Source organism: Solanum dulcamara, chromosome 10, assembly GCF_947179165.1.
Source record: "Solanum dulcamara chromosome 10, daSolDulc1.2, whole genome shotgun sequence".
Taxonomy (NCBI): domain Eukaryota; kingdom Viridiplantae; phylum Streptophyta; class Magnoliopsida; order Solanales; family Solanaceae; genus Solanum; species Solanum dulcamara.
This window is the reverse complement of record NC_077246.1, coordinates 72512063-72537126: the sequence shown is the minus strand read 5'-3', so window position 1 is coordinate 72537126 and position 25064 is coordinate 72512063. Positions and strand designations below refer to the sequence as shown.

General features: G+C 33.8%; 5 protein-coding genes and 1 pseudogene across 7 annotated transcripts in view; 1 reads left to right on the top strand and 5 right to left on the bottom strand.

Annotated features, from left to right (window-relative positions):
* Positions 1–315: 315 nt before the first annotated feature.
* Positions 316–3339, bottom strand: LOC129871656 (DNA oxidative demethylase ALKBH2). Its single transcript, XM_055946612.1, has 4 exons — positions 3006–3339; positions 1313–1429; positions 1033–1222; positions 316–714 (listed from the first exon to the last, which is right to left on the bottom strand). Exons 1-4 carry the CDS (start codon positions 3261–3263, stop codon positions 518–520), a joined length of 762 nt encoding a protein of 253 aa, XP_055802587.1. The 5' UTR covers positions 3264–3339; the 3' UTR covers positions 316–517.
* Positions 3340–3911: 572 nt separating this feature from the next.
* Positions 3912–4675, bottom strand: LOC129871724 (uncharacterized; annotated as a pseudogene).
* A 499-nt stretch (positions 4676–5174) lies between these two features.
* LOC129871547 (protein C2-DOMAIN ABA-RELATED 11) lies at positions 5175–9799 on the bottom strand. 2 transcript variants are annotated; one of them, XM_055946489.1, is made up of 4 exons: positions 9656–9799; positions 8076–8229; positions 6793–6888; positions 5175–5653 (listed from the first exon to the last, which is right to left on the bottom strand). In XM_055946489.1, the coding sequence occupies exons 2-4, from the start codon at positions 8175–8177 to the stop codon at positions 5324–5326; spliced, it is 528 nt and encodes a 175-aa protein (XP_055802464.1). In that variant the 5' UTR covers positions 8178–8229; positions 9656–9799; the 3' UTR covers positions 5175–5323. The 2 variants fall into 2 exon arrangements, with proteins under 2 accessions (XP_055802464.1, XP_055802465.1); XM_055946490.1 differs by lacking the exon at positions 9656–9799 and adding an exon at positions 8371–8393.
* A 1327-nt stretch (positions 9800–11126) lies between these two features.
* On the bottom strand, positions 11127–11693 carry LOC129871548 (nuclear transcription factor Y subunit B-6-like). The gene has a single exon (XM_055946491.1). The coding sequence runs from the start codon at positions 11658–11660 to the stop codon at positions 11127–11129; it is 534 nt and encodes a 177-aa protein (XP_055802466.1). The 5' UTR covers positions 11661–11693.
* A 5735-nt stretch (positions 11694–17428) lies between these two features.
* On the bottom strand, positions 17429–23415 carry LOC129870474 (uncharacterized). Its single transcript, XM_055945277.1, has 8 exons — positions 23258–23415; positions 22327–22415; positions 21277–21340; positions 20601–20678; positions 19246–19322; positions 19087–19153; positions 18902–19009; positions 17429–17744 (listed from the first exon to the last, which is right to left on the bottom strand). Exons 1-8 carry the CDS (start codon positions 23327–23329, stop codon positions 17715–17717), a joined length of 585 nt encoding a protein of 194 aa, XP_055801252.1. The 5' UTR covers positions 23330–23415; the 3' UTR covers positions 17429–17714.
* A 927-nt stretch (positions 23416–24342) lies between these two features.
* The window catches only part of LOC129870067 (peptidyl-prolyl cis-trans isomerase FKBP16-3, chloroplastic), a 33982-nt gene continuing 33260 nt past the window's right edge, over positions 24343–25064 (top strand). For both annotated transcript variants that reach the window (XM_055944651.1, XM_055944650.1), the window contains exons 1-2: positions 24343–24447; positions 24546–24844. In XM_055944651.1, coding sequence (XP_055800626.1) covers positions 24417–24447; positions 24546–24844 — 330 coding nt within the window. In that variant the 5' untranslated portion in view covers positions 24343–24416. The remainder of the gene's footprint in view (positions 24448–24545; positions 24845–25064) is intronic.

Genomic DNA, 25064 nt, shown 5'->3' with positions numbered 1-25064 from the left:
GTCAAAAACACATTGAAATGCCCTTTTTGCGAGTTTCATATCTGAAATATCATGTATTTGCATTTCACATATGAACTATCACTTTTTTGACAATTCGATGCACGAAGCATCTCACATTCACGCAATTTGCATTTCCTATATGAACTATCACTTTTTTGACAATTCGGTGCATGAAGCATCAACATTCACGTAAGGTCCGAGGAAGAATCACGCATCAACAATTGATTTCACAGCTTGAATCTGTAACCTATAAGTTAGAAGCAACTTCACCATTGCCCACTAAAACCCCACTAATTTCCTCTACAAAATAAAAGGTGTAGAGAATGTATCATTGTGCCCTCAGGCTGATGACCAGTGATCTCCCTATACAACTAGCAAAAAAACATATCTAGTACTAGTAATTTTCATCAAGCACAGGCTAAAAATCACCTTCCTTTTGTTGCTGAGTGCACTTTGCATTAGATTTCCAACCCCCAATGATAAACAATTAAGAAATGCATTGACACTCATTGATTGTTCAAAGAACAAGCCTGAAGGTGAGATTAATCCGTAATGAATCTGCTTTTACGCGTTTAGGCACTGAATGAAGCCAATCCCGTTGAGTATAACCTCTCATTACCAGCAATGAACCATGCTTTAAAACAAATGAGTGTTTTTCTGGAGAGGCATCCTTCTTCAATCGCTTCTTGGGAGGTTCGCCACTGGTGCTTTTACCTTGTGCAATGAATAACAAACAAAAGAGGAAGTGATAAATAACGACTTTCATGGAATCAACATTGTTGTTTGCAAAATGTAAGAGTTGATTTCTTAGATAGTCGCTCAACCAATAGTTATTATCTGAGAAAGTCTCTTTTGTTGTTGAAAGAAATTGGAAACAAGAACAAAGGTGACTTTCAGAGATCATAACTATTAGTTGAGTGAGCATCTAAGAAATCTAACCCCAATATGTAACAGAACGGAAGGTCTACTAGACTCACCTCATTTGACAAACAAAAAGATATTACATAGTCAATATTAACACTAATCATGTACCTCGCGGTGTTTTATCTGGTTTCTTCTTCAACAAGAATTCACGTTCACATCCAAGGGAAAGAGAAGCAATTTCTGGAGTTGGTCCATAAAGTTTCTCATCATCAGCATGCCAACCTACATAGTCATCGCCTCCCTTATACCTATTCAATAATAAGCTGTTGAAACGACTTCCTGGAAAAGCTTTATGGACCTAAAGTGCAACATTGATGGTATAAGAAACACAACTAGCTTGATGATAGGGAAAGTAGAACTTGAGAGGTTGAAGAAGAGCAAAGCTTACAGCATCCAGAATGTCCTTAAGCGGAGGAAATTCATCCCAAGAATAAGCATGAGGCTGGTATCCACTATAGACTAGTTGTGGTAATCCTTCACTTGCCACATAACAACTGTCTCTGGGCTGTGGAAATATTACGAACGTTATCAATCTGTTTTTCCCCACAGGAATATGTGGTATCAGATTGTAATGACATACAACATTTAGCATTCATGTTAGCAAAGGGGAAATAACACACGAAAAGAGAGTAAAGCAACAGCATTTTCAACTTGGATGATCATTCATGCGCTAGACAAACAAAGCTAACAAATAATAAACCAAAGGGGAGTAAAGGAACAATATTATCACTTCACTTTGAACGGTCCATGATGAGCACAGACTAATTTCTTGGGAGACTAAGCTACATGGGAGCAAAATTAGTATACCTAATTCTTCTGTTGCTCTTTCTAGTAACTATAGGTTTGAATTATCACTATCACTCTTGTTCCATTCCAAACCCACTCGTTCAGGTGCCATTGGAGATCTAGTAATGGTAGTTTGTGAATTTCAGATAAACTATATCAATCTATCACCTATATTTGCACACTGGAATTCGAAAATTATCAATCTCAATCAAATCCTCAACCCAAATGCAACATAGTTGAATTTCTAAATTAATTTTCCATGAAATCCTACAATACGCACGCGTAGCAGTCACCATAACACTGTGTAGGGAACAGATTTAGAGAACAGATTGAACCACATGGACCGATCAATTTGCCTAAGATTCATCCCCTGTTCTAAAAGATCAAAGTGGAAACATTTTACTTATCATGGGACTAGCCTCCCAAAAAAAGAAAACGGTACGTCACATAAACTACATCAAAGTTGTACAATAATAGCCAGACAAGTAAGGAAATACAAAGAAGCTAATCTGAGACTTAAAAGTATGCAGGATAACGGAGCCAGAATAGGATTCATCAAAATATAAATAAGTAAACACATGAAGAAGTTAAGATCTACTATATACAACAACAACATACCTCGAGTAATCCCACAAGTAGAGTCTAGGGAAGGTAGAGTGTACGCAGTCTTACCTATGCCTTGTGAAGGTAGAGAAATTATTTTCAATAGACCCTCAGCTCAAGTAGAGCATATTAAATCAGGTACGAAAATAATGAAGAAAAGAGTAATAACAACAACAAATAATATAATAACCAAAGCAAAGAAAACAACGAGTAATACGAAAAATTGAAGAGTAAGATAATAAGAAAGTAATAATAACAATACAGAGCAGGGAAACTAAACTACACTTGACTAACTATTAAACTTCTTCCCTAATACTCAGCGTCATGCCCTCGTTAAGTTGGACGTGTGTCATGTCCTCCTATCTAATAACCTCTCTCATGTACTATTTATGCATGGTTAAAATAATTTTTATGTATAAATAGTGGATGTCGAAGCCTTCGGCTAGTTCATGTGTCTAGTTCTTCAGATTTTGAAGAAGCTTATTGCTCTCCAATGATTCTTCCACCTACCTCTACCTCTCCTCAGAACTACTATAGCCAACCTGTCACACCTTGGGCCTCCTATACAGTACAAATCATAAAGCATGAGACTTTAGTCTCCATTTTGCCTCTTAAAACATTGGACTAACGATTCACATACAGAAATACAAACACAGTAAATTGAAGGAAAAAGGCAGAAGAAAAATGAGTACCTGGATACAAGATCGACCGAAGACACGAATCGTTGGACGATTCCATGGTATATTTTTGTTTAGGTAATCTAAATAATCCCATGACTGATCATAATTTATGAACCTACGCATGTATATTACTTGGCTTCTATTTCCCAATTCAACAACTCTTTTTGTTCTAGAATCGCTTGTTTCCGCCGCAGCTTCACTCTGCTCCGCCTCACGGCAGGGGCGTTCGCCGGACTCCGCCTTCAGGTTCAGTTTCGTCACCGTCGCCATCGGTGGAGAAAGAGAGGGAAATGTAATTGGAATGATTGTCAGTTTGTCACCCAGTGGAAGATGGCGGCAAATCCGATCCGGCCCTAATAAAAGTCAAGTTTTTTGTCCCTAATTGGTGAGATATAATTTTGGGATATTTTGAAATATATATTTTTTTAAAAAAATTAAATAGTTTTCAACAAATATAACTATGTTTTTATTTTTAAAAAGTTAGCGAAAACTCATAGAAAATGAATATAACAACTTAACTAATACATGAAGTATACACTGACTATTCAATTTCGACCAACTCAAAATAATCTCTAAACAGTCAAAATTTAAATATGAAATCCTGTCGATATTTCGAGTCTTTTGATATATAATTCACTCAAAAAGATTTACGTTTTCAAGGAGGAAGAATGAAGAAAAAGAGAAAGGCTGCGTCTGGCATTTTTTTGGTATATAATACGTTCGAAAATCATTTTTTCTAATTTGTATAAGTTGGACGAGGGATAAATTTGTCAAATTATAATTAATTTTTATTTATTTTAAATAGGTTTAAAGAAAGGTTAAAAAAAAATTAAAATAAGAGAGGTATGCATAATATCATAAACCACCGGAAAGTGAGTGTTATAAATCAAAACCTAAAGAGAGGTACAATAACAAAATCATATTTTAGATTAAATTCAATACTACAAATTATAAATATTGTCTTCACTTGTGCAGTTTGAGCCCTCAGCATTGTTAGATAATGGAGATGGCATTGAAGATGGCTGAAGAGGCACAATTAAGAGATTGTGCAAGACACAAGAGGCTGCTTTAGCTGCATCGTCCTTAGATGACATTTCAACAAGAGTGTAACGTTTATTCTTAGAACTCATGATTACATGTTTAACCTCACCAAAATTGCTAAATAACTCTTTCAATCTTTGGCAAGTATAATCCTCACCCATTTTACCCTACGATACCTTAAGCACCTTTTCCTTGTCTACACACATGTTTGACGATGACTCTTTCATTGAAAGCAATATCTCACGAATTCTAGCAATTTCGTCTAGAAGTTTTATAGCAATTCGTTCCTCCTCTTCTAGTCGAGCCAAATTAATATCAGGTACAAAAATATGCATCTTTCTGCGCTTTGAATCTTCTTCTTGTTGTTGTTGTCGTCGTTGCTATAATTGGATCATCTCACGCTTCAGGTGGAGTAGATCATCAAATAACTTCCTCTTTTTCTCATCCTTGAGAATATTGTATCAAGTCTTGAGCTTTTGAAAGTTGATATGAGCATTAATTGGATCATTGGGTCTCTTGTCTGGATGCAATTCTAATGCTTTCTTTCGATAGGTTTTCGATATGTCGATTTCAGAAAGTTTTGCCTCTTCGTCACCGGAGGGTAAATCCAAAATAGCATAATGGCCAACTTCAATATCCATCCTAATTAATTTCTAGAGAGCAATGGGAACTCATAAACATCTTTGTTCTATTTATAATTATTTTTTCTTAATCCTACAAGGAATCGAATTAACTAGTAAGGTCCTTGGATTACATCATTACAAGCAACTTCAATTTATAATATATTAGGACTTGTACTAAATTGGATAACCTATTATTTACTATTAGAGTATTAGAGATTTTTTTTTGTTCATTTATAAATAATGGCATTTTTACAAAAAAATATGTGTACCGTCCATTACAAAAAATTACATCTACATTAGGTTAAAAGTATACAACATTATATACTAATTGTACACCATGTATAAATTAATATCTAAAACTAATGTATTAGCCGTAAATCACTTAGCATAAATTTACGTGTAAAAAAAAATATTAAAATTGACCATAGACCAACAATTATAAGTTAAGATTTCTAACTTTTCACTTTTGACTTATAAGTCAAAAGCCAAAAATTAATCCAAACAGGCGCTTAGAATATTCAAATAAAAATTGTGATTCCATAAAATACTAAGCATAGAATAACTTTGTTAGATATTAATCCTATTACATTGACCTTAGGGATTAAAGTAATGATTAACGAGGATAGTTGGAGACATTCATATTTCATAAGTTACTTAGGGTAGGACTTAACATGAAGTCATGTTACTTTTACAATATTCATGGGAATTAACAACACAGGGAAGATCGCTCAATTTGATCTTCAACTCTATGTCCCCAGACTCCACATCACAAAGACTTAACCAAACATCTTGCACAACTTCACCATTCACCCAACTAATGCTGCTATCGACTGCTAGGCAATTGTCTTTATCCGGAATAACCTTCCTTAATGTTGTCCCCTCGAAAGCAACCCCAAGAATCTTTCTCAATCTAGCAGCTGCAACCAAAGGCTGAAGACTGAGATGAGCATTTCCCATCTCGTCATCTGCTTTGAAACGGTCTTTATCAAACACTTCCTGTTACAATTTGCATTTCAATAACATGGAATGAATTTTGCAGAAATTATTTAAAATAAGAATGTACTCTAGAAACTACTATTTAGTGTCATTTCAGTAAAATGATGGCTTTAAATAGCCTTAAATATCACTCCTTTTCAAAAAAAAAAAGTCATCAGATTTGATAAACAGCAAAAAAGTCACATGGACATGGGATAACGTCGTACATCAACTCTACAATATTATCCTAGTAATCACTCACTTTTTATTTTAAGCGATCTCCGTTCCAATCACTCACTTATTTTGGCTCCTGTTTCGTTGTGCGTGATAGTCTTTAGTTTGTTCCTCTTTTTCTCTATGTTGATTGCATAAGATTCAAGAGTTGGACGTTAACGACATTTCGGAATTTTCTTCCCGAGCCATTTAACTTTGAAAGTGTAACTTATGATCATTTCACACAAGACACAAATGGTATAAAGGAATTCTCTTCAGAAACTTCATAATTTATTTTCTTCATTTCTTGAGTTAATATATTAGACACTCATCCTACTAAAGATTACTATATCCTAAGGTGAATGTTTCATCATTTCCAAATAATGTGAGGCTTCATAATAAACTATCACTAGATTTATCTATTTTCTTGTTTGTTCAATGCATTCGTTCAGATAGGGAAGATATAGCTTCTTTTTTTTTTGGTTCCCCACCCGATGTCCGGAGCCCGCATTGGAACCCCGACTAAATCCGGATCGCACATTGCAGGACCCATTTTATTAGTTGTTTAACAATAGCAAGGGTGTAAGAACTTCAGAGCACCTTCTATTTAATCTTCAAGTTCAAACATATCAAAACATGTGCTTTCCTTGAGCCGAGGGTTTATCGGAAACAGCCTCTCTACTTGCCAAGGTAGGGTTAAGCTGTATGTACACTCTACCCTCTCCAAACTTCACTTGTGGGACAAGGTATGTTGTTGTTTTTGTTGTAAGCATATCAAAATATGCAGCGTAACACGTAAACAGAGGAACACACCAGCAAAAGTCCAAAATAATGTCAGGCCATCTGACTAAAATTGAGTCTTTAAAATTGGAATGTAGAGGTAGAACATGAGAGATAATTAATACAACTGCCAATAATACAAAAGTTTTAGAGGTAAAAGAAAATACCAATCTGAGAACCTCGGACGGATCGGAGATAGAGAAGCAGAATTCTTCATTCCAAACAGGATTAAGGCAGCAATTTATGACTTTGGTTTTGGCAGTCTGGTAAAACAGTAAAATGCAATATCAGATGTCAGTTCAAAATAGAAACTTCAAATCTCTCATACAACGTGAAAGAGTAGAACCACAAATTGCAACAAATTGTCTGAGGTGAAAACAACAACAAGAAGCCCAAGGGTAGGGTGTACGCAGACCTTGGAGGTAGAAAGGTTGTTTCCGATAGATCCTCAGCTCAAGGAAAAAATAATCCAAACCAGTACGAAAAAAGAAATAACAGAAGTGAAGAAAATGTCTGAGGTGACATATAACATAAAAGATAATTTTAGTATAATCTTTTCCGAACAATTTTACTATTAATTTCAAATACACTGCTGTAAATGAGTCAAAATATAAAGTAAAAAAATAAATATTGCTAGCAAGGGTAGAACACACAAACTCAAGCAACTTTTGCAAACCCTTAACCACTATACTAAACCTTCAACTTGTGTTAAGAAGTGTCAATACTTATATATATATATATATATTTATTAAACCAAATTTTGACCTATATATACAATGTAATTTTCCGACAAAGGGGTGTCAAAATTACATTGTATATATAGGTCAAAATTTGGTTTAATAAATATATATATAAGTATTGACACTTCTTAACACATGACACCCCTCGAGCAAGGGTAACTCCGCCCATGCCTGAGACAGGCAAACAACCAGTGAGAAAAGATCAATTTATCTGTGACCTCGACAACAACATACCCAATGTAATCCCACAAGTGAAGTGTACGCAGCCTTACCTTTACCCGTGAAGGTAGAGATCCTATTTCCGATATCTGTGACCTCAACACATTCCAAATAATTAAATGCCACGTCCCGAGACTCCACCCTAGATGTGACATGGCACTCAGAACCCCATTAGGCCAGAGAGCACCAATATACCTCCTACACTTGGTATGGAACCTTAACACACATGAACAACTAGGAATCATCTGGTACTAGCCTATATGCATACAAAGAATAGTTTGGGTCTTAACTTAGAAATTTTTGGGGTGTTACACTAAATTTGATTTGACAATGACATTTCATTATCACTATTGCTAACTAGGATTAAGATTCTGCAATTGAAACCATACTTCTCAAAGCTCTAAACTTTCCGATAATAAAGAAGATCAGAGTCAAACGAGATGACATATAATATCTTAAGGAAGAAAGAGAAGGGGGAAACATAAAGCTACCTGATTACCCAGCTTGAGAATGACATAAGGGTCGCTTGTCTTGAAGTCCCGTATCACCAAACGTCTTCCTTTTACAACAGTCACTTTTATATTGTCTCCCATAATCTACTACTGCAAAGTCACAAACTCCAAAAGCAGGACCAGAAGTCCAGAACTGCATTTCACAAAGACTTACCTTTATTATAACCTAGAAGCCAAAACATATTCGACGATATAGAAAAGAAACAACCACTTGACTTGAACTGATTCATAACCACAAAAATGTTGCTCAGACCCTCCAGAAATGTTGCCGTACCCTGTTGAAGGATCCAACACACAAGCGGCAGTATTTTTGAAGAGTCCCTGGGTGGAACTTTTGGTTATAAAACTACATGACAGAATTCGACCATATTCTTAAGTAGTCCATGGGACTACCTCTAACTTAGCTTATTGGCCAATATATATGCATTTTCACACATTTCATGATAGGTAAATTAGGCAATACTGATAATAAACAGCAAGATTGATTGGTAAAGTAGCTATCCACTCAATTGCTTACCTATTGGGATCACAAGAACAATTCTAGAAACAAATTACATAAATCCTGTAATTCAGTTAGACACAGAACTTCAATAGCAATATCCTACTAAATACTCACTGTATACCAATTTGTGTGTCCTTCTTAGTCCGTCTCAAAAAGAATGTCACCTTTCTATAACTTTTTTATTTTTTTTTTATTTTGATGACCGTGTTGTTCAGGCCAGGGGCGGACCTAAACATCTTGAACATAAGATTAGAGGTTGGCTTAGTGGTTGAGGAGTTCAAAACTAGCCTTGAGGTCTCCGGTTCAAATCTTAAGTAGTATATTTTTTTTTCCCGAACCCCCTTACTGGAAATTCTGGATCCGCCATTGATTCAGACCAGTTTTCGTACACCTCGACTGATTCCACGAAATACCTTCCACCGCCCACCAACAACAGATACCAGGTAATTTCTCCGCCAAAGCAAAGCTAGGACAGATAGGAAGAATACCTAGTATTTTTGTCTCCCATGGATTCGAACCTGAGACCTCATGACACTAGACCACACCCTTGAGTCATCTTTCTATAATTAGAAATATATTAACTTTAAAAATCACATTTTACATTTAATAAACTGATTTATAACCACAAAAATAGTTCATGAGTGTTTTGGACCACAATTTAAGAAAGTATTTGCTTCTTTCTCAAACTCTATGTCAAGTCAACCAGCATGCCACACATTTAAGTCACATAAAGCAGACACCACTTCTTGCTAAAACTCAGACAGCTACATCGTAGCACATAATAATACCTTACAATTCAGTTAAATAAAGAGAATTTCACTTAGCAATGTCTAACTAACAGTAACTAGAAACCTTAAAAAGCAGCAAACAGAATAAAAATTGGATCTTTATTGCAAAAGAAGCAACCCGAGATGATTAAAATATCCAAAAATCAATAAAACATCAGGAAAGAAGAAAAAAAGAACATCTTTTTAATCACATCAAGAAAACCCCAAATATTACCAGAAATCTTGAAAAAAAAAACAGGAAGAAGAAAAAGAACACATTTTTAACTCACTTAAGCAGACCCCAAATGTGTAAAATTCCCAAAAAGCAAAAGATTTTCTTGTTCTGATCTCTGCTTAGTTTTTTTTCAGAAGGCCAAAGACCCAACAAAGGACAGCTCAAAATGGAGCTTTTAGGAATGAGTGGATTGTGTGGTGTCTTTATATTGTTTGGGATTTTGGTATAATAGGTACTTATTTTAATTTATAAAACTGATTAACAAATAAATAATTGTTATTAACGAAACGTGTATGATTTGTTTTAATTTTTAATCTCCCACTTGGTGTCTAGTATGTCCATTAGAGTTTTCGATTAATTTAAATATGTACAGTGTAGGGCCTATATAAAGAAAAATCATTGCATCTCAACTAATTCAGATTTGCATCGTATAAGATTAATTTTAAAAAAAAGTCCCCAAAAAGTTTGATTTCGTGTAAAGTAAAGCCAATTTAAGAGAAAAGTTTCACATTGAAACCAGAGTAATTCAGATTTACATAACATAAACCATAAAGAAAAACAAATGCTTATTTATACTTCTTTTGTTGTCTATAAATAGAGAATTTTTCTCTCATTTTTTAATAACGAATTTTTGGATTTCTTCTTCTACTATTAAATCTAGTATTCTAAGTGTACTTTACTGTTGTTGAGTGGTTCGCCGACATCGTGGTTTTAGGTACCAATACATCAGCGAATAAGATCATTCTATCATGAAATGATATATTCCATTAACCTCGAATACTTGAGGGAAATAATTTTCTTAAGGACACAACGTGTATTCAGTGAGCTCGATTTTCTTCTTTGAGAAAAAGATTTCGTATACTATTTCTAATCTTTTTGAAATTCTATTTTCTTGATTGGTTTTAAATTTCTAGTTTTAAAAATACTCTTTAAAACTTTGTTGTTTCTTACCTAGTTCTATGATACAGGTTGAGCAACAACGAATTATTAATATTTTAATACATGCTAAATCTCAACTCATATTTTAAAAATTATAATCAATTGTGTTGAAAAAATTAATTTTGAATTTATCGCAGTTAGATTTGATGCAATTGCATAATTTTGTTTTTCTATTTTGTTTTTGACTTTCATACTCTTTATATTATTTTAAATCATGTTAGCCGTTTAGTTTGAACACTATAATATTGGTGTGAACTCCTTTTGGACCCTATTCATTACAACACTACTTTTCCTTTTTGACTAATTTCAACATATCTATTTATTATATGCTTAGAATGAACATTAAAAAATATCTGATAACTAAATTAATTAATAAAATATATATAATTTTTTTGGTATGAAAGACACCATAAGTCCATAACTATACTTCTGACTAAAACATAAACAGATTATATTGGAAATCACCTTAAAATAGAAAAAAGAGCAATTTAAAATAGTACAATTGTTCATACAAAGAGAAAATAAAAACATAAATTAAAAGATACTAGTACAAGTCTATTTTTTTTGTTTTCTAGTACCCTTGAATTTTACTCCTTATGCTCTCTAAATGATTCAACATTATTTGCCTCATCATGATTAGCTTGAGAATTTGAAGCAACATTGTCATTACTCATGTGTGCATAAGCAAAGTAGCCATGATGGTGATGATGATGATGAGCCATTGTGAAATTAGGTGGCAAGGGATAATTAATAGGTGTCATGTTGTTGGCAATGCTAGTTGAAGTCACGGGGTCAATCATAGCACCCCGCGGCTTCATCAGCATGAGTGGTTCCCCTCTGAGGGAGCCGCGCTCCCCACCGTCGCACTCGCGATAGCGGTGCAGGTGCAGAGTCAGGGGCTCGATGTAGTCATCGAACCCTAGCTTGCTCATGGCCCAGAGCACGTCTTCGGCCGTGATAGTCTTGCGTTGCTCACGCTGGCAACGGTCATTAGCTTCCCCCGTGACGAAGCTGATGAACTCCGACACGCATTCTTGGATGGTCTCTTTTGCGTCGTCTGATATCTTGGCATGTGGAGGTAGGATTTTTCGCATGATTCGGATCACGTTGGCTATAGGCATGAAACGATCTTGCTCGCGGACGGTGCATTCAGAGTCGTCTGTGATTGAGGCGTTGTTATTGTTGTTGTTGTGATTGGTTGTGGGAATGGCTTGGTTGAGTGTGGCAATGCCATCTTGAAGAGAAATGAAACATTAGACAATTCTAGCATAAGACTAAGCATTAAAGGGAAGTAAATAATTTAAGAATAATGTGCTATACTATGCGAAATTCATCGCACACTAATATGATTCTTTTTGGTAATTCGTCACTAATTCATAGCTAATAAAGTAGATTACATGTTATAAAAAGTAAACAAGTCATCTAATGACATATATAATTTAAATTCATAAAAAAGATTTGTTATTTTACAAGGTACACTTCATCTTATATGGTGTGTATATTTCCTCCTATTCATATTATTTGATGTTTTTGTCTTTGACACACCATTTAATAAATTATTTACTCCTAAAAACTAAAAAGAATTTTGATGATAATTAAATTTACGTCTTTCTAAGTTGATAAGTATAAAAACTAAAAAGTATAGAGATTTGATGTGCATATCAAATACCTTTCAAAGAAATAGTGAAAATACCTATTTAATATATTCATAGGAAATAAAACTAAAATAAACACCTTTTTGATTTTGCAAATCACTTAATTTGGACCAATTTATTTTTTTAAAAAAAAGTAAAAAACACCAAATAATATGGACCAGTGGACTTAATTCCAACTAATTTTAATACTACTGTGTATTAATTGGTTAATTAGTAGTATACTTGGAAGTTTGAAGAGGAGTTTTGAGAGCATAAAGTTGTCTCCTCTTATGATTTATTGGTTACAAATTTGAATCGTGAAAGCAACCATTAATGCTTACATTAGAATAAACTATCTACAACATACCTCTTGAGGTGTGTCCTTTTCCAAACCCTATATCATACCCTATATGACATATGATATATATATTTTTATGTACCAAAACAATCCTTTCTTTTTCAGTACACTTGGAAATTAGTCCAACATGAATAAACAAAAAGACAGTCAAATGTAACCACCAAATTAGAATTCTAGGTTATAAGTTACAGAGCGCACATAAAGACAACAACTCAACCAACAAGGATTATGACAGAGGGTAAGTACTCCTTGTTAATCAAGAGGTCTTGAGTTTGAGTCCCCTTGGGTATGAAGTCGTCTTTATTAAGAAGCGTTTTATTCCTAATGTAGGACTTTTCGATCCAAATTCAGATTTAATTGAATTTCAATATGAAACACTGAATGGAAACCCAAAAAAATACGGCACAACTCACAAGAGACCAGAAGAAAGCCTTATACAATTCCTGTTACTAATTACTAAAATCTCCAAATTTTTAAAAAGCCATAAGACAAAATCATAGTGTGAATATTGACCCAAAAAACAACAAAGAAAGCGTTTCATATGTTGGTGGTTTCAAAATCAACTTTTTTTTTTCCTGTTCTTTACTCAAAACTCACTTTGAAACTTTATACTCATTAAATGGAGTAAAACTTGAGACCTCTAAATAAAATTTCTTACGCATGATTTTGCGATGGCTTTCGATTGAAAGATATTTTCTACTCTCTTTGTCCTTTTTCCGAAGGAATATCAATCCACTAACAAATTGTGTTGATTATTTTTAGAATATAAGTTACACACAATAATAAATAATTCTTTATAACAAATACGATAATCTAGAAAATAAAATATGTGATATAATCCAATAGGTTATATTACATTAGTCGGAAAAAAAATTATATGACAAATGTTTAAAACTTATACCCTTTTTTATCTTCATGTTTTTCCATTTTTTCATGTTTAATTGGGTAAAATATTTCAATTTTTTTTTATTTAGAAAAATTAGTTTCTTAAAGATTAGGAAAATAAACTTTTATTGTGAGAGTTACTAAATCCGACATTTCACGGTGATTTTCTCCTATCCAACCCCCACCCACCCCCTTCCTACCTCACCCTGATAAAATTTTCTATATACCTACCAAACATTAAAAAAATTACTTAAAGAAAAAAAGAACAATTGTGGTATGGAGCATTTCTTTCTTCTTTTTTTTTTTCACAATTATTACAATTAAGGGAAACATGATAAAGTGTCATATGTAAACATTGGGTAGAGAACAAATATGTATACAGTTGGGGGTCAGGAATTTACATGCATATATTCAATTGTTTTTTTTAATAGAATGCAGACATTTTTTTTCTCACTAGAGTTGAGAAAAGAGTGACAAATGTCCATGAAGATGAGCAAAAGCAAAAAAATTTATCAAGGGTGCCAGAATATAAAGAGTAAAACCACAAAAAGAGTATATATAAATGAAAAAAAATCTTTTTATCTAACTATACTATAATTTTCTGATGAAAATACCCTTAAATACATGTGGCTCTACGACTGAACATGAGGATAACTAAGTAATATTCATATGAGTTCATAGAAGATTTTTTCTTCTTTTTTTCCAAATGTGATGAGACATAATTAAGAAAAATAGAAGTATCTTTTATGTGAGACGTTTGCATGCTTTAACATGATATTAGAACAGTCAAATCGATTAGGATTCAACCTAAGAAGTGTATATGTGTTGAGACATAGTTAAAAAGAAAGAAAAAAAAAATACTTTATGTAACAAGTTACACTTTTAGATAAAATAATAATACAATTTCAAATATCATGAAAAAGCACATATTAATATTTTTAGACGAAATGATCACACGTACCAGAGGTAGTTGTTTGTGGGAACCTGCGGTTGCCATGAAAAACTCCACCACCATTGCCTCCTCTAAGATCCATTTCTCTATTTATACCTTAGCTATTTTTCACTACTAAGAGAACAAGATAAGAGTGCTAGTCTATGACACTCTATGTATCTTGGAAAGTGAATGGGCAAGTAATGGCCATTTATATAGAAGATACAATTAGGGATTGTTTGATATTTGGGATGAAATAGATAAAGTTATTTGCAAGGATAATATGGAAAAAAAAATAATTAATATTTTTTTGATTTAGTAAGGTGGTTAATTAATATGGGACAATCATTTTTAGTATATTGACCAACCAATATAATATGGGACAGAGGGATTACTCTTTTCGTTACATATTACTTAACTTATGTTAACCTGATACACTTCTTAAGAAAACTTTAATGAAATGTGTTAATAATGTTTTGGAATTCTAAATCTGACTTTAATACTTTACGTGGTTATTTAATACTAAGTAAAATGAAACATTTATTTTTAATATAGAGACCGAGTAATGTGAAACAAAGGCCGAAGTATCATATGATTAAATATCCCACTATATATATATATATAGAATAACTTATCACTAATACAAATAATGTGATAAATAATCCCGAAATTAATATAATTAGTACTTTCAATAAAACATAAAATAAAATAATTATACATTTTTATCTCAAAATTATTATTCATTATCCGTCGTACAAAATAACTGTTTTTGAAAGAAAGTAGAGAAAAGATTGTAGCCGCGTGGCAAGAGGGCGTGGTGAACGAGAAGAGGTAATACGCCGGTAAGAAAATAGGGTTCATCAGTTGGGCAAATATGTGCAGCATTGACCGGCACACCATGCAATAACAAATTGACTAATTTTACTTTATACTTTTTCGTCTTCGATTTAATTTATTTATCTTATTTTAATTTAATATGAAAATTTTAAAAAGTAAAAATGACTTTTGAAATTTATCATCTTAAAGTAAAAATATATTAAATTTATTAAAATATTATTTAATTTTATGATTTTAAATATGTCATAGATAAATAAATTAAAATGAAGAGAGTAACTTTTGACCTGAATTTGACCATTATTTATAGTAGTGGAAATCCTCCATTATATTCGTGTAAATAAATTAGTAGGGGCGTACGAGTTCGACATAATTCAATAATTATAACCGAGGTTTAAGCATGACCCTTATTGCGTATATTTATTAATAATACATAGCAAAATACATGAACGAGAGAGATGAATAGCCTAACCTCTCAAAAAAGATATAAATTGGCCAATTTCATCGATCGATATATTAGTTATTTCATCCGTTAGTTTTACTTTTTTTTAATTCGTTTTAAAAAGAATATTTTTTTTCTTTTTTTGTCAACTCTTTAATTTTAACTTTTCAGATATCATGTTTAAGATCACAAAATGAATAACATTTTTAGTACATTTTGTAAGATTACAAAAATTTAAAAGTATTCTTTAATTTTTTAAACTTCGATCCACGTCAAGTCAAAATCCGAGAAGCAGGTTGAAACTAAGAGAATACTTTTTTTCATTCCCAATTAATCCAATTGAAATTGAATGCTACAATTCAAAATTCTCGATTCATGTGACTAAAGTAAAATTAAATTCACATATGAATATGAGCAAACCAGTCTTCCCTTTTAACTTGTAAAGTTACTGTCTTCTGGTTGGTGTGGAACTTGGAACTTGCTCCTTATAATCCTCATCCAATTGATATTCCTATATGTCATTGTCATTACAATACTATCTTTTTTATTTTTTTATTTGATATTTGATATTCGCATTGAAATCAGGGGCAGAGCAACATGAGTGCAAGGAGGTTTTATTAAACTCTGTTTAGCGAAAAATTATATTGTATGTACAAGTTTAAAGTTATTTTTTATGTATCTATAATAAATGTTGAGTCCTCGTGACTTCTTCATATTTTGAACTCTCTTAATGAAAATTATGGCTCAACCATTGATTGAGACTTTGGCTAATTCGGATTTGCACCATGTGTGACCTATTTAAGAAGCTCCTACCATATTTTTTTACATTTTCAGAACTCCAACTCTAGACCTTGAATATGATTAAGGATGGAGCTATCCATACTACTACAGGCCTTGATATCTAGTTTACAATAGTATTAAGTGTTTAGGTTTGAAAATATAAGGTATATATAACTAAGTATATTAATAAAATAGAATAAAGACTACAAATAGGAACTTAATTTGTATTCACACATTTTTTCCCCTGAAATATGTATCTTTCAAAACCCTTAAACTAAATATAATCATTAATTACTTAATTAGATATATCAATTATTATGCATTTTCTACAACAACATACCTAATGCAATGTCACAAGTGGAGTCTAAAAACGGTAGAATAATGTAGTGCCAAAAGTGGGACTTGAGTGTAGGATGTATATGAACCTTATTCAACCTTTGTCGGGTGGAGAGTGTGTTTCCAATGGACCTTCGATTAAAAAGAGAAGTTTTGGAAGCAAGGAAACTACGATAGCAAAATAACCCTATCTTTGTGGGATAGAAATGTTGTTTTCGATAGACTTCAACACCAAAGAGATGTTTTGGAAGCAGGAAAATACAAGAATAAAACACCCCTACCTTTGTGGGATCGAGAGGTTGTTTCCGATAGACTTCGGCTCAAAAGAGATGTTTTGAAAGCAAGGAAAATACGATAACAAAATAGCAAGATACAAAGCAAATGAAACAACACATAGTACCACATTGAATAATAACAAACTAAGTGATTGACAACAACTACTAATAGGAGGGGAGGGGATGACGCTAATTTCACAAAGCTAATACAACATGGTAAATATATACTCCTTTATCCTTAACAAAAACTCTCAATTTCAAGCCCATGAATAGAGTCATCTTTGGTAGGGAGTGCTTTTTCACCAAAGTGTACTCCCGAAGCAAATCTAGATTAGTCGGGATCCCCCCCCCCCCCCCCATAAAAAGAACACTGAATTCATCAACTCGAACTTGTCTCAAATAACTTTCTACTCGTAGCTCGTCAACAAAATGAAATTTCCAAAAATCACCTTCGAAAATGTAAATATTTTACACCAAAAAGAAAATGCTTGATGTTTTGATACAATTTATCGCGGTGAACCTCAGATGCGTTGAACAGATCAACTATAGTACTATAGAAAATAATGTCGCAACTGGCAATTGTATGATCTTAGGATTGACATGAACCTAAGATGTGTTGAACAATCAAGGGATCTTTCATTTGTCATCTCAACATAATGTTGTTCAAGCATTTTGCACCAAATATAATGACAAATAAACATCAACCTAGTGTTGCTTCCCTTCTTAGTACCTGTACAAGCAGTAGGTAGCATCAGTATTGAAGCAATCATCATAAGCTTTTCCAAGAAAGAAATTGTCAAAGATAAGTTTACTCAGTGCACTTTGGTAGTCATAGTATTTTTTTCTCTCTATCTTTTTGTGCGCCAGGGGTTGCGCTTTTAGTCAATCAAATATCGACAACTTCTTGATTCTTGTTAAGCCATTTAGCTTTCAGTTTATTAATATGTGGAGTTCTGATCCTCTACTTATGAATCTTTACGATTTTAACGAGTTATTAAGTGCTAAACCATTTAATTACCAATGTATTATGTTAAATTCGTAATATTTCTCCATATTTGAGCATAAAGCAATTCTAAGATAAACTAAATACACTTTTTAGGGGAGCGATGGAATACACTATTGTGGTAGCCGAAACGGCGGATTCCCCTGCTACATTACAATACCTTGCTCCTTATACAGGAGCAGCTCTGGCTGAATATTTTATGTATAGTGAACGACACACTTTAATCATTTATGATGATCTCTCCAAACAAGCGCAAGCTTATCGCCAAATGTCTCTTCTATTACGAATACCGCTCGGTCGTGAAGCTTATCCAGGAGATGTTTTTTATTTGCATTCACGCCTTTTGGAAAGAGCCGCTAAATTAAGTTCTTATATAGAGGGACTAAAGACATGCTTATTAGTTTAAGGTTAAATGTGCCCAGACAACTATTACGAGGACCAAATTCAGAATTTATCAATAATTGAGGGACCAAAAGAGCAATCATACCCTTCTTTTTCTATTTTTTTTTGAGGGATTTGGGATGTGATGGGGGTGGGGGGTTAGTGTGAAGGAAGACACAGGTGTTCTGCATCTTCAATGCCGAGATGACTCACAATCTAAACATTATCGTCACGTAAAGAAATACTCAATTTGTCTCATTTTATGTGACACTATTTTCCTTTGAAAACAACTAGCTTTAAGCTTTGTAGTTTACCATGAATGACATGATTTTACAGCCATGAGTTCTAAAAGGCTTTCTTTCTTAAACTCGGCACCAAATCAAATAGGTTTTACATAAAATGAACCGGAAGAAGTAGCCAATTGAGTCGGTGGCACTTAAAAACTCACTAGAGCAGCCAACTAGTATATAGTTAAACAGAAAGATCAAATAATACTGATTTACCTCTTCAGCAAATTTTATCAAAATTGTCGTCCGTGGTCGGTGCTGCCCCTCAACAGGGACAAAATGAGCTGTCACTACCGCTGGAAAACCAGCATTTTCCAAAACTCCCTTCAAGAAGAAAAAAAAAGAAAATAAATTATAGCTCTCAGGAATAGCAGACGAAGCAAAGCCGATAATGTTCTTACCCTTACAATTCCCGCAACAAAAGCTCCACAGTTGAAAGCACCCATATCTTTTGGAATTGAAATGAATCTAAAATTCAAATGGAGGTTATCCCAAAATACAAGAGTTAGTCCAACAACTAGATAATCGGAAGCATTTATAATGGCTTCAGTCGAAATCACCTGTTGACAAGGAGCTCCTTCTCACTAATCATATATTCATCTTCATGTTCAGTGCCTTTCTCTAGTGAGTCAGCAACCTGGTATACAAAGCAAAAATGTTTTACCTAATCCAATCCTCAAACAGATTCATAAGCAGACTAACTTGATTTGTCACTTAAGGTACCGATAGGGCTAGAGGAGCTTGATGCCACTCACTCCAAACCCCTAGAAGTCCTCCTGATGTGACCATTGAAATCTCCTCCTAGGAAAAGCTTCTTGGTGAGCGGAATCCCACGCACAATCTCATCCAAATCCTCCCAGAAGTGCCTTTTGACCTCCTCATCCAAGCCCACATGAGGTGCATAAGCACTGACTATGTTAAAAGTAAGCCCGACCACAACTAGCTTAATAGCCATCAGTCTATCGATCAATCTCCAGATCTCTACTACTAGATCCCTGAGTTTCCTATCGACCAAAATACCTGCTCCATTCTTACCTCTCTCTCCTCTTGAGTACCATATCTTAAACCAATCTACATCTCGTGCCTTGGTACCCACCCACCTAGTGCTATGTTGTGACCTTCCTCTTTTGGAAAATCTTTACCAACTCTATAGACTTCCCCATCAAAGACCCTATGTTCCAGGATCCAACTCTCAACCTAGATCCCCCCCCCCCCCGGCCCCACCCGAGGACAAGACCTTACTCTACCATCATTAATCCCAGCCACAATAAACAAGAGTATACTAAGCTAGCACTACCACAGACAGGTAAGAAGATAGAAATAGCAAAAAAACTGAAATTTAAAGGCACTAACTAGTCAGAATACCAACTCCATTATGCTTCACTATAAAGACGTTTTTCTTTCTTGTGACTTCATTCATGTGCAATCTCTCTCACAGCATACTGAAGAATCCATAGCCAAAAGCTCACCAGCATATTGAATTACCACAAAGCATCATATCGCAGGGTCTATTGATATTCCATCAAACAGAATTAAAATGAAGAAAAGATGAACCACAACATTGACATGCTATGTGTAGCAAATCCTAAGCAGTTGAGGAAGTGATAGAATATAGGCTTAAGTTATCCATACTTGCTACTAGCTAAGTGATTACTTGAAAACATGGGTAAAGATAGCTCCTAGAAGTATAAGAATTGAATCTTGTCAAATGATCAGTTTTTCTCCTTTTGCACCGAAAAAATTTCCACTCATCCCCACCCCCACGGCCTAAAACCAAAATTAAACACAACCACCAATAAAACAAGAGAAGCTGAAGCACAGTCCCCCAAGAAAATAAATTAGTATATTCAAAAAAGAGATGGGAAAGGTGTTAATGTAAAAGGGGGGAAGACAGAAAGAAGAAAAAGAAGTTGACCTTCCCAAACAAAACCTTCCATACTGTGCTATGCACAAATGATAATATACCCAGTAGTCGAGTCTCCCTTCTGTTTCCCTGTAGCATTATGAAGATTTTAGAACATTTACCGTGTCAGCTTTGAAAATAAAGCTTGTCAACTAGTTTTACAAATGACCATCACAATTTGCTTGCTTAAATTATTGAAAATAACTTTATAGGATTTTATGTAATATTGCATCCTTCGCGAGTAAAGTAGCATGATAGCAGTAGTACAGCTAGCTCCTCTTACAATCTATTCTTGTTTTTGCCCAAATTCTGAACTCTTTATTGGGGAATGACTTAGGTTAAGGATGTGGCTAAGTTTACAGGTAGTCATCATATTCTCCTAATCTCCTCTATAGTTTCCCAGTCTTAAGTGTCAAACTCAAATTCAAGGTTGAAAAATATTTCTCATTTTAGGAACATTTTGAAGACGCTAACATGATTATGTTTAAAATTACACAAAGTAAATATGCTTGAAGTATAGATTTCTATGTAATGGGCATAGATTAAATGGAAAGAACTGGCCCGGAGAATTATGTAGTCGAGGTTTACTGGTTTGACAACAGATACCTAGCATCCAGATATGGAGTTACTCTAAGTGAAGAAGTTAAAAGTAGCACATTAAGGTGGCAATTGCATTGAAGCTTCATACCTTTTCCCTGTGGCAGAGGAGTTCTAAAATCCGTGCTCCAACAGCATAGCCAGCATCCTCTAACCTATTTTCCAGAAAATAATTAACATCTACAAGAATTTGTCAACAAATACACTGTGAAATTTGTGGCAACGGCAAAAACTATATCAATCTTAAAAGGGCAGACAAATCTAAGCTCAAGTTCGTGAAAGATTCTGCTTATCCTTTGGTACTGTGACATCATCCTAACATATTTTCCCGATAACCATCAACATCCACAACAATGCATTCATAAATACAGTGTGATATTGTGGTGAGGCAAGAACTTACTGCAAAAACTATTTCAAACATAGAAGGGCAGAAAAATTTAAGCTCAAGTTCGTGGAAGATTCTACTTATCCTTTGGTACTTTAAACAACTAGATTGATATTCAACCTCCTTCTTTTAATGCCTTTTCTTTAGCATTAAATAATCAGAACCAACAGTTCCATCCACAAGAACAAGGTGTCAGGCTGTCAGCAAACATAGCAATTTTATTTCCTTTTGATGAGAAAAGACTTCAAGAAAATGGATGTAATGGTAGCAACCATGGCATACAAGCAGTTAAAATAGCTAATCCTTACCTCAAAAGTGATCCTTCCATTCATTTGACACTAATAATATGGAGATGCCTTTTTTTTCTTCCCTATATTGACATGAAACCATGGAAAAGATTCTTAAGCACTAAAGCACATCTCCATGTTTAGAGCAACAATAACGTAAAATGATCAATCAATCAACTAAGCTTCCCCTCCAAAATAATTAGTGTATGAATCTTCCATAACCATTTTGCCCTACTCGGGTCCAATCCAATACTAGTAATTCTCTAAGTTCCAGAGACATACAAGTCAGTTCACCTCTAATTTCAGCAATACAAAGGCAACAACAACTACTACAACTCAGTGTCAAAAACATCGGGGTTTGACTATATCAATACCCAATTTTTCATTTAAGCTCATTTCATGATGAGTCTTCATAATTCAGCGATACAAGGGCAAATAAACAAAAAAAAACAGAGTTCTTGAAAATCACCTTCGCTCTAATTCAGTAATGTTGTCCACTTGGGTCTGATTGTACTGAACAAGCTCCGAAAACAAGAAAGCAAATGCACTCAAACTGACCTGCAAAGGACCTCAATCACTAATCTACAAAGAATATCCACCCCCCTCCTCCACCCCAACCCCAACCCCCACCCACACCCTCTAGCTAAAAAGATTTAAAAATGGTAACATGAGTCAATGTTATTAGGATCTATAATGAAAAAGAACCCCTTTTTCTCCTTGAACAACTAAGAGGATTTAGAACACAAAATTGAGTTAAACAAAAACACTCAAACTGACCTGCAAAGGACTTCAATCACTAGTCTACAAAGTATACCCCCCACCCCCACCCACACCCTCCAGCCAAAAAGATTTAAAATTGGTAACATGGGTCAATGCTATTAGGATCTATAATGAAAAAGAACCCCTTTTTCTTCTTGAACAACTACGAGGATTTAGAACACAAAATTGAGTTAAACAAAAGCACTCAAACTGACCTGCAAAAGACCTCAATCATTAATCTGCAAAGTATATCCACTACCACACCCTATCACCCCACCACCCACCAACACCCTCTAGCTAAAAATATTTAAAAATTGTTAAACATGGGTCAATGTTATTAGGATCTATAGTGAAAAAGAACCCTTTTTTCCCCTTGAACAACTAAGATAATTTAGAACACAAAATTGAGTTAAGCTTTAGCCTCAATCACTAATCTGCAAAGTATATACCCCCACTCCACCCCACCCCACCAACACCCTCAAGCTAAAAAGATCTGAAATTAGTAACATGGGTCACTGTTATTATGATCTATAGTGAAAAAGAACACTATTTTTCTTCATTCTTGAACTGCTAAGAGGATTTAGAAAACAAATTTGAGTTTTTTTCTTTTTGCTTGAAAAAAAGAAAGAAAGAAGAAATACCTCTTGTTTGCCTTTGCTGAGGGGTCTCTCAAGAACATTCGTGTACTGTTTGATCTTCCCTACACCTATCATCTTCTTCCTTCAACTCTCTCTCACTAGATCGCTTAACAGCGTAGTTGTCTACTCTTCTTTGGGTACCCAGATTTCGTTTTTCATTGAAAAAAAATGAAAAGGGAGACTGAAGATAAAAGAAAACAATGGCAAAATTGGTCCTTTATGTTTGGGTAGAGTTAATAATAGCCCCTTAAAAAATTCTTGAACACTTTTCATCCTTAAAGTTTGGTAAAAATGAGTAGTTTTTAGTATTGTTAAGTTAATCAGGACTTGCTTAGAAACTACAAAAACAAAAAATTCAAATATAAAAAATAATAAAAATTGGACATCAAAAATATGTGAACACTTAAAAAGACCAAAATAATAAAAATTGGAAAACTACACTTCTAGTCGCTATGTCGTTCATATTAGATAGCAATAGAGTTTTTATTTTTAAAATTTTGTTAAAAAAAATAAGAACATTTTTTTTTTATCTATGTTACAATATAATAACAAACTTTGGTTGTTCGATACAATAAAAATTAGAAATCCTAGAAAATTTTAGTCAAATCTTAAAAATTACAACAATAGAATTATATCAAATGTTTGAAATGGAGCAAAAATCATACGTCAAAAATTTATAGCAAACACTATAAATAGTCTGAAACAATAAAAATTGCAAAAGTACATTTTCAAGTCACATTTAACTACTAAAGTTTGCTAAATATTTAACAAAAACTTCAAAAACAAGCCGTATTATTTAATTTTTTAGCGTATTTTATAATACATTAGTTTCTCTTATTTGATAATCCCAAAATAAATTCCAAAGCGAGGCTCAGCACCATCAACGTTTCCCATGAATCTTTCCAAGTAGAGTTCGGGAAAGATTAAGTATTGACATACCTCACGTAGGTAGGGAGATTATTTTCAGCAAAGTGGGGCTTACCTCCATTGAGGCCAAACTTTATGGACCAAACTGTATTTAACTTAACATCAATTTGCCTCTTCAAAATCAGCCCATATAAAAAGCCACATCTTTTATTTCATTATCCACTCACCATTCATTACTAGCAAAAATTCATGACAACACATTGCTGAAAAATCCAAATTTAAGATTATCACAACAATGGCATCAACATCTCTGCTACTTCCACTCAGTAAGCTCCATTAAATCTTGAAAAATTACTTTTTTCCTCTTTTTTCATATTCAATTTTATACTAATTTGGTTTATATGCTGTGTTCTTGAATGTAAAGGTTCAGCATTTTCTATAAATTTGTTCAAGAATCATCATCAAACAATCATAAACCCCAAAATTCAAAATGGGGTTACTAGGAAATGGGGTTTAAGATTGTGGGCACAAGAGAATTTGATGGGTACTGTTGAAGATGCTGAAAGGTACAATACAACCAAGCGCAGAGATTTGTTAATGGGGTTGGGGTTTTGTGGGGTTTCAAGTTTCTTGGTGGGTTCTTGTTATGCTGAGGCAGCTGGATTGCCACCAGAGGAAAAGCCAAAACTTTGTGATGCTACATGTGAGAAAGAGCTTGAAAATGTATGGTGAGGTTATTTAGCTCCCTCTCATTTTTTTTAAACTCCTATTAATACTTGTTCTCATTTTGTTACTTCCTACAATTTGATGTTTCAATTAATGTGGTGTAGTTTGATTGGACACGTAGTTTAAGAAAGTTCGACTTTTGAAACATGTGATCTTAAATATGTGGTGAGATTTATTTTCTTATAAAAGCACTTTACTAGAATGTCGGGTGAAAATG

Coding starts and splice junctions, on each gene's coding strand:
- LOC129871548 (XM_055946491.1), bottom strand. CDS start 11,660: ATGCCTATAGCCAACGTGATCCGAATCATGCGAAAAATCCTACCTCCA.
- LOC129871656 (XM_055946612.1), bottom strand. CDS start 3,263: ATGGCGACGGTGACGAAACTGAACCTGAAGGCGGAGTCCGGCGAACGC. Junction 1,430..3,005: donor TCGGTCGATCTTGTATCCAG/GTACTCATTTTT, acceptor ATATTTCCACAG/CCCAGAGACAGTTGTTATGT. Junction 1,223..1,312: donor TTAAGGACATTCTGGATGCT/GTAAGCTTTGCT, acceptor GTTGCACTTTAG/GTCCATAAAGCTTTTCCAGG.
- LOC129871547 (XM_055946489.1), bottom strand. CDS start 8,177: ATGGGAGACAATATAAAAGTGACTGTTGTAAAAGGAAGACGTTTGGTG. Junction 6,889..8,075: donor TTCTCAAGCTGGGTAATCAG/GTAGCTTTATGT, acceptor CTGTTTTACCAG/ACTGCCAAAACCAAAGTCAT. Junction 5,654..6,792: donor CGTCCGAGGTTCTCAGATTG/GTATTTTCTTTT, acceptor AAATTGTAACAG/GAAGTGTTTGATAAAGACCG.
- LOC129870474 (XM_055945277.1), bottom strand. CDS start 23,329: ATGATAGGTGTAGGGAAGATCAAACAGTACACGAATGTTCTTGAGAGA. Junction 20,679..21,276: donor TCCTCTGCCACAGGGAAAAG/GTATGAAGCTTC, acceptor ATAATGCTACAG/GGAAACAGAAGGGAGACTCG. Junction 19,010..19,086: donor TTGTTGCGGGAATTGTAAGG/GTAAGAACATTA, acceptor TTCTTCTTGAAG/GGAGTTTTGGAAAATGCTGG.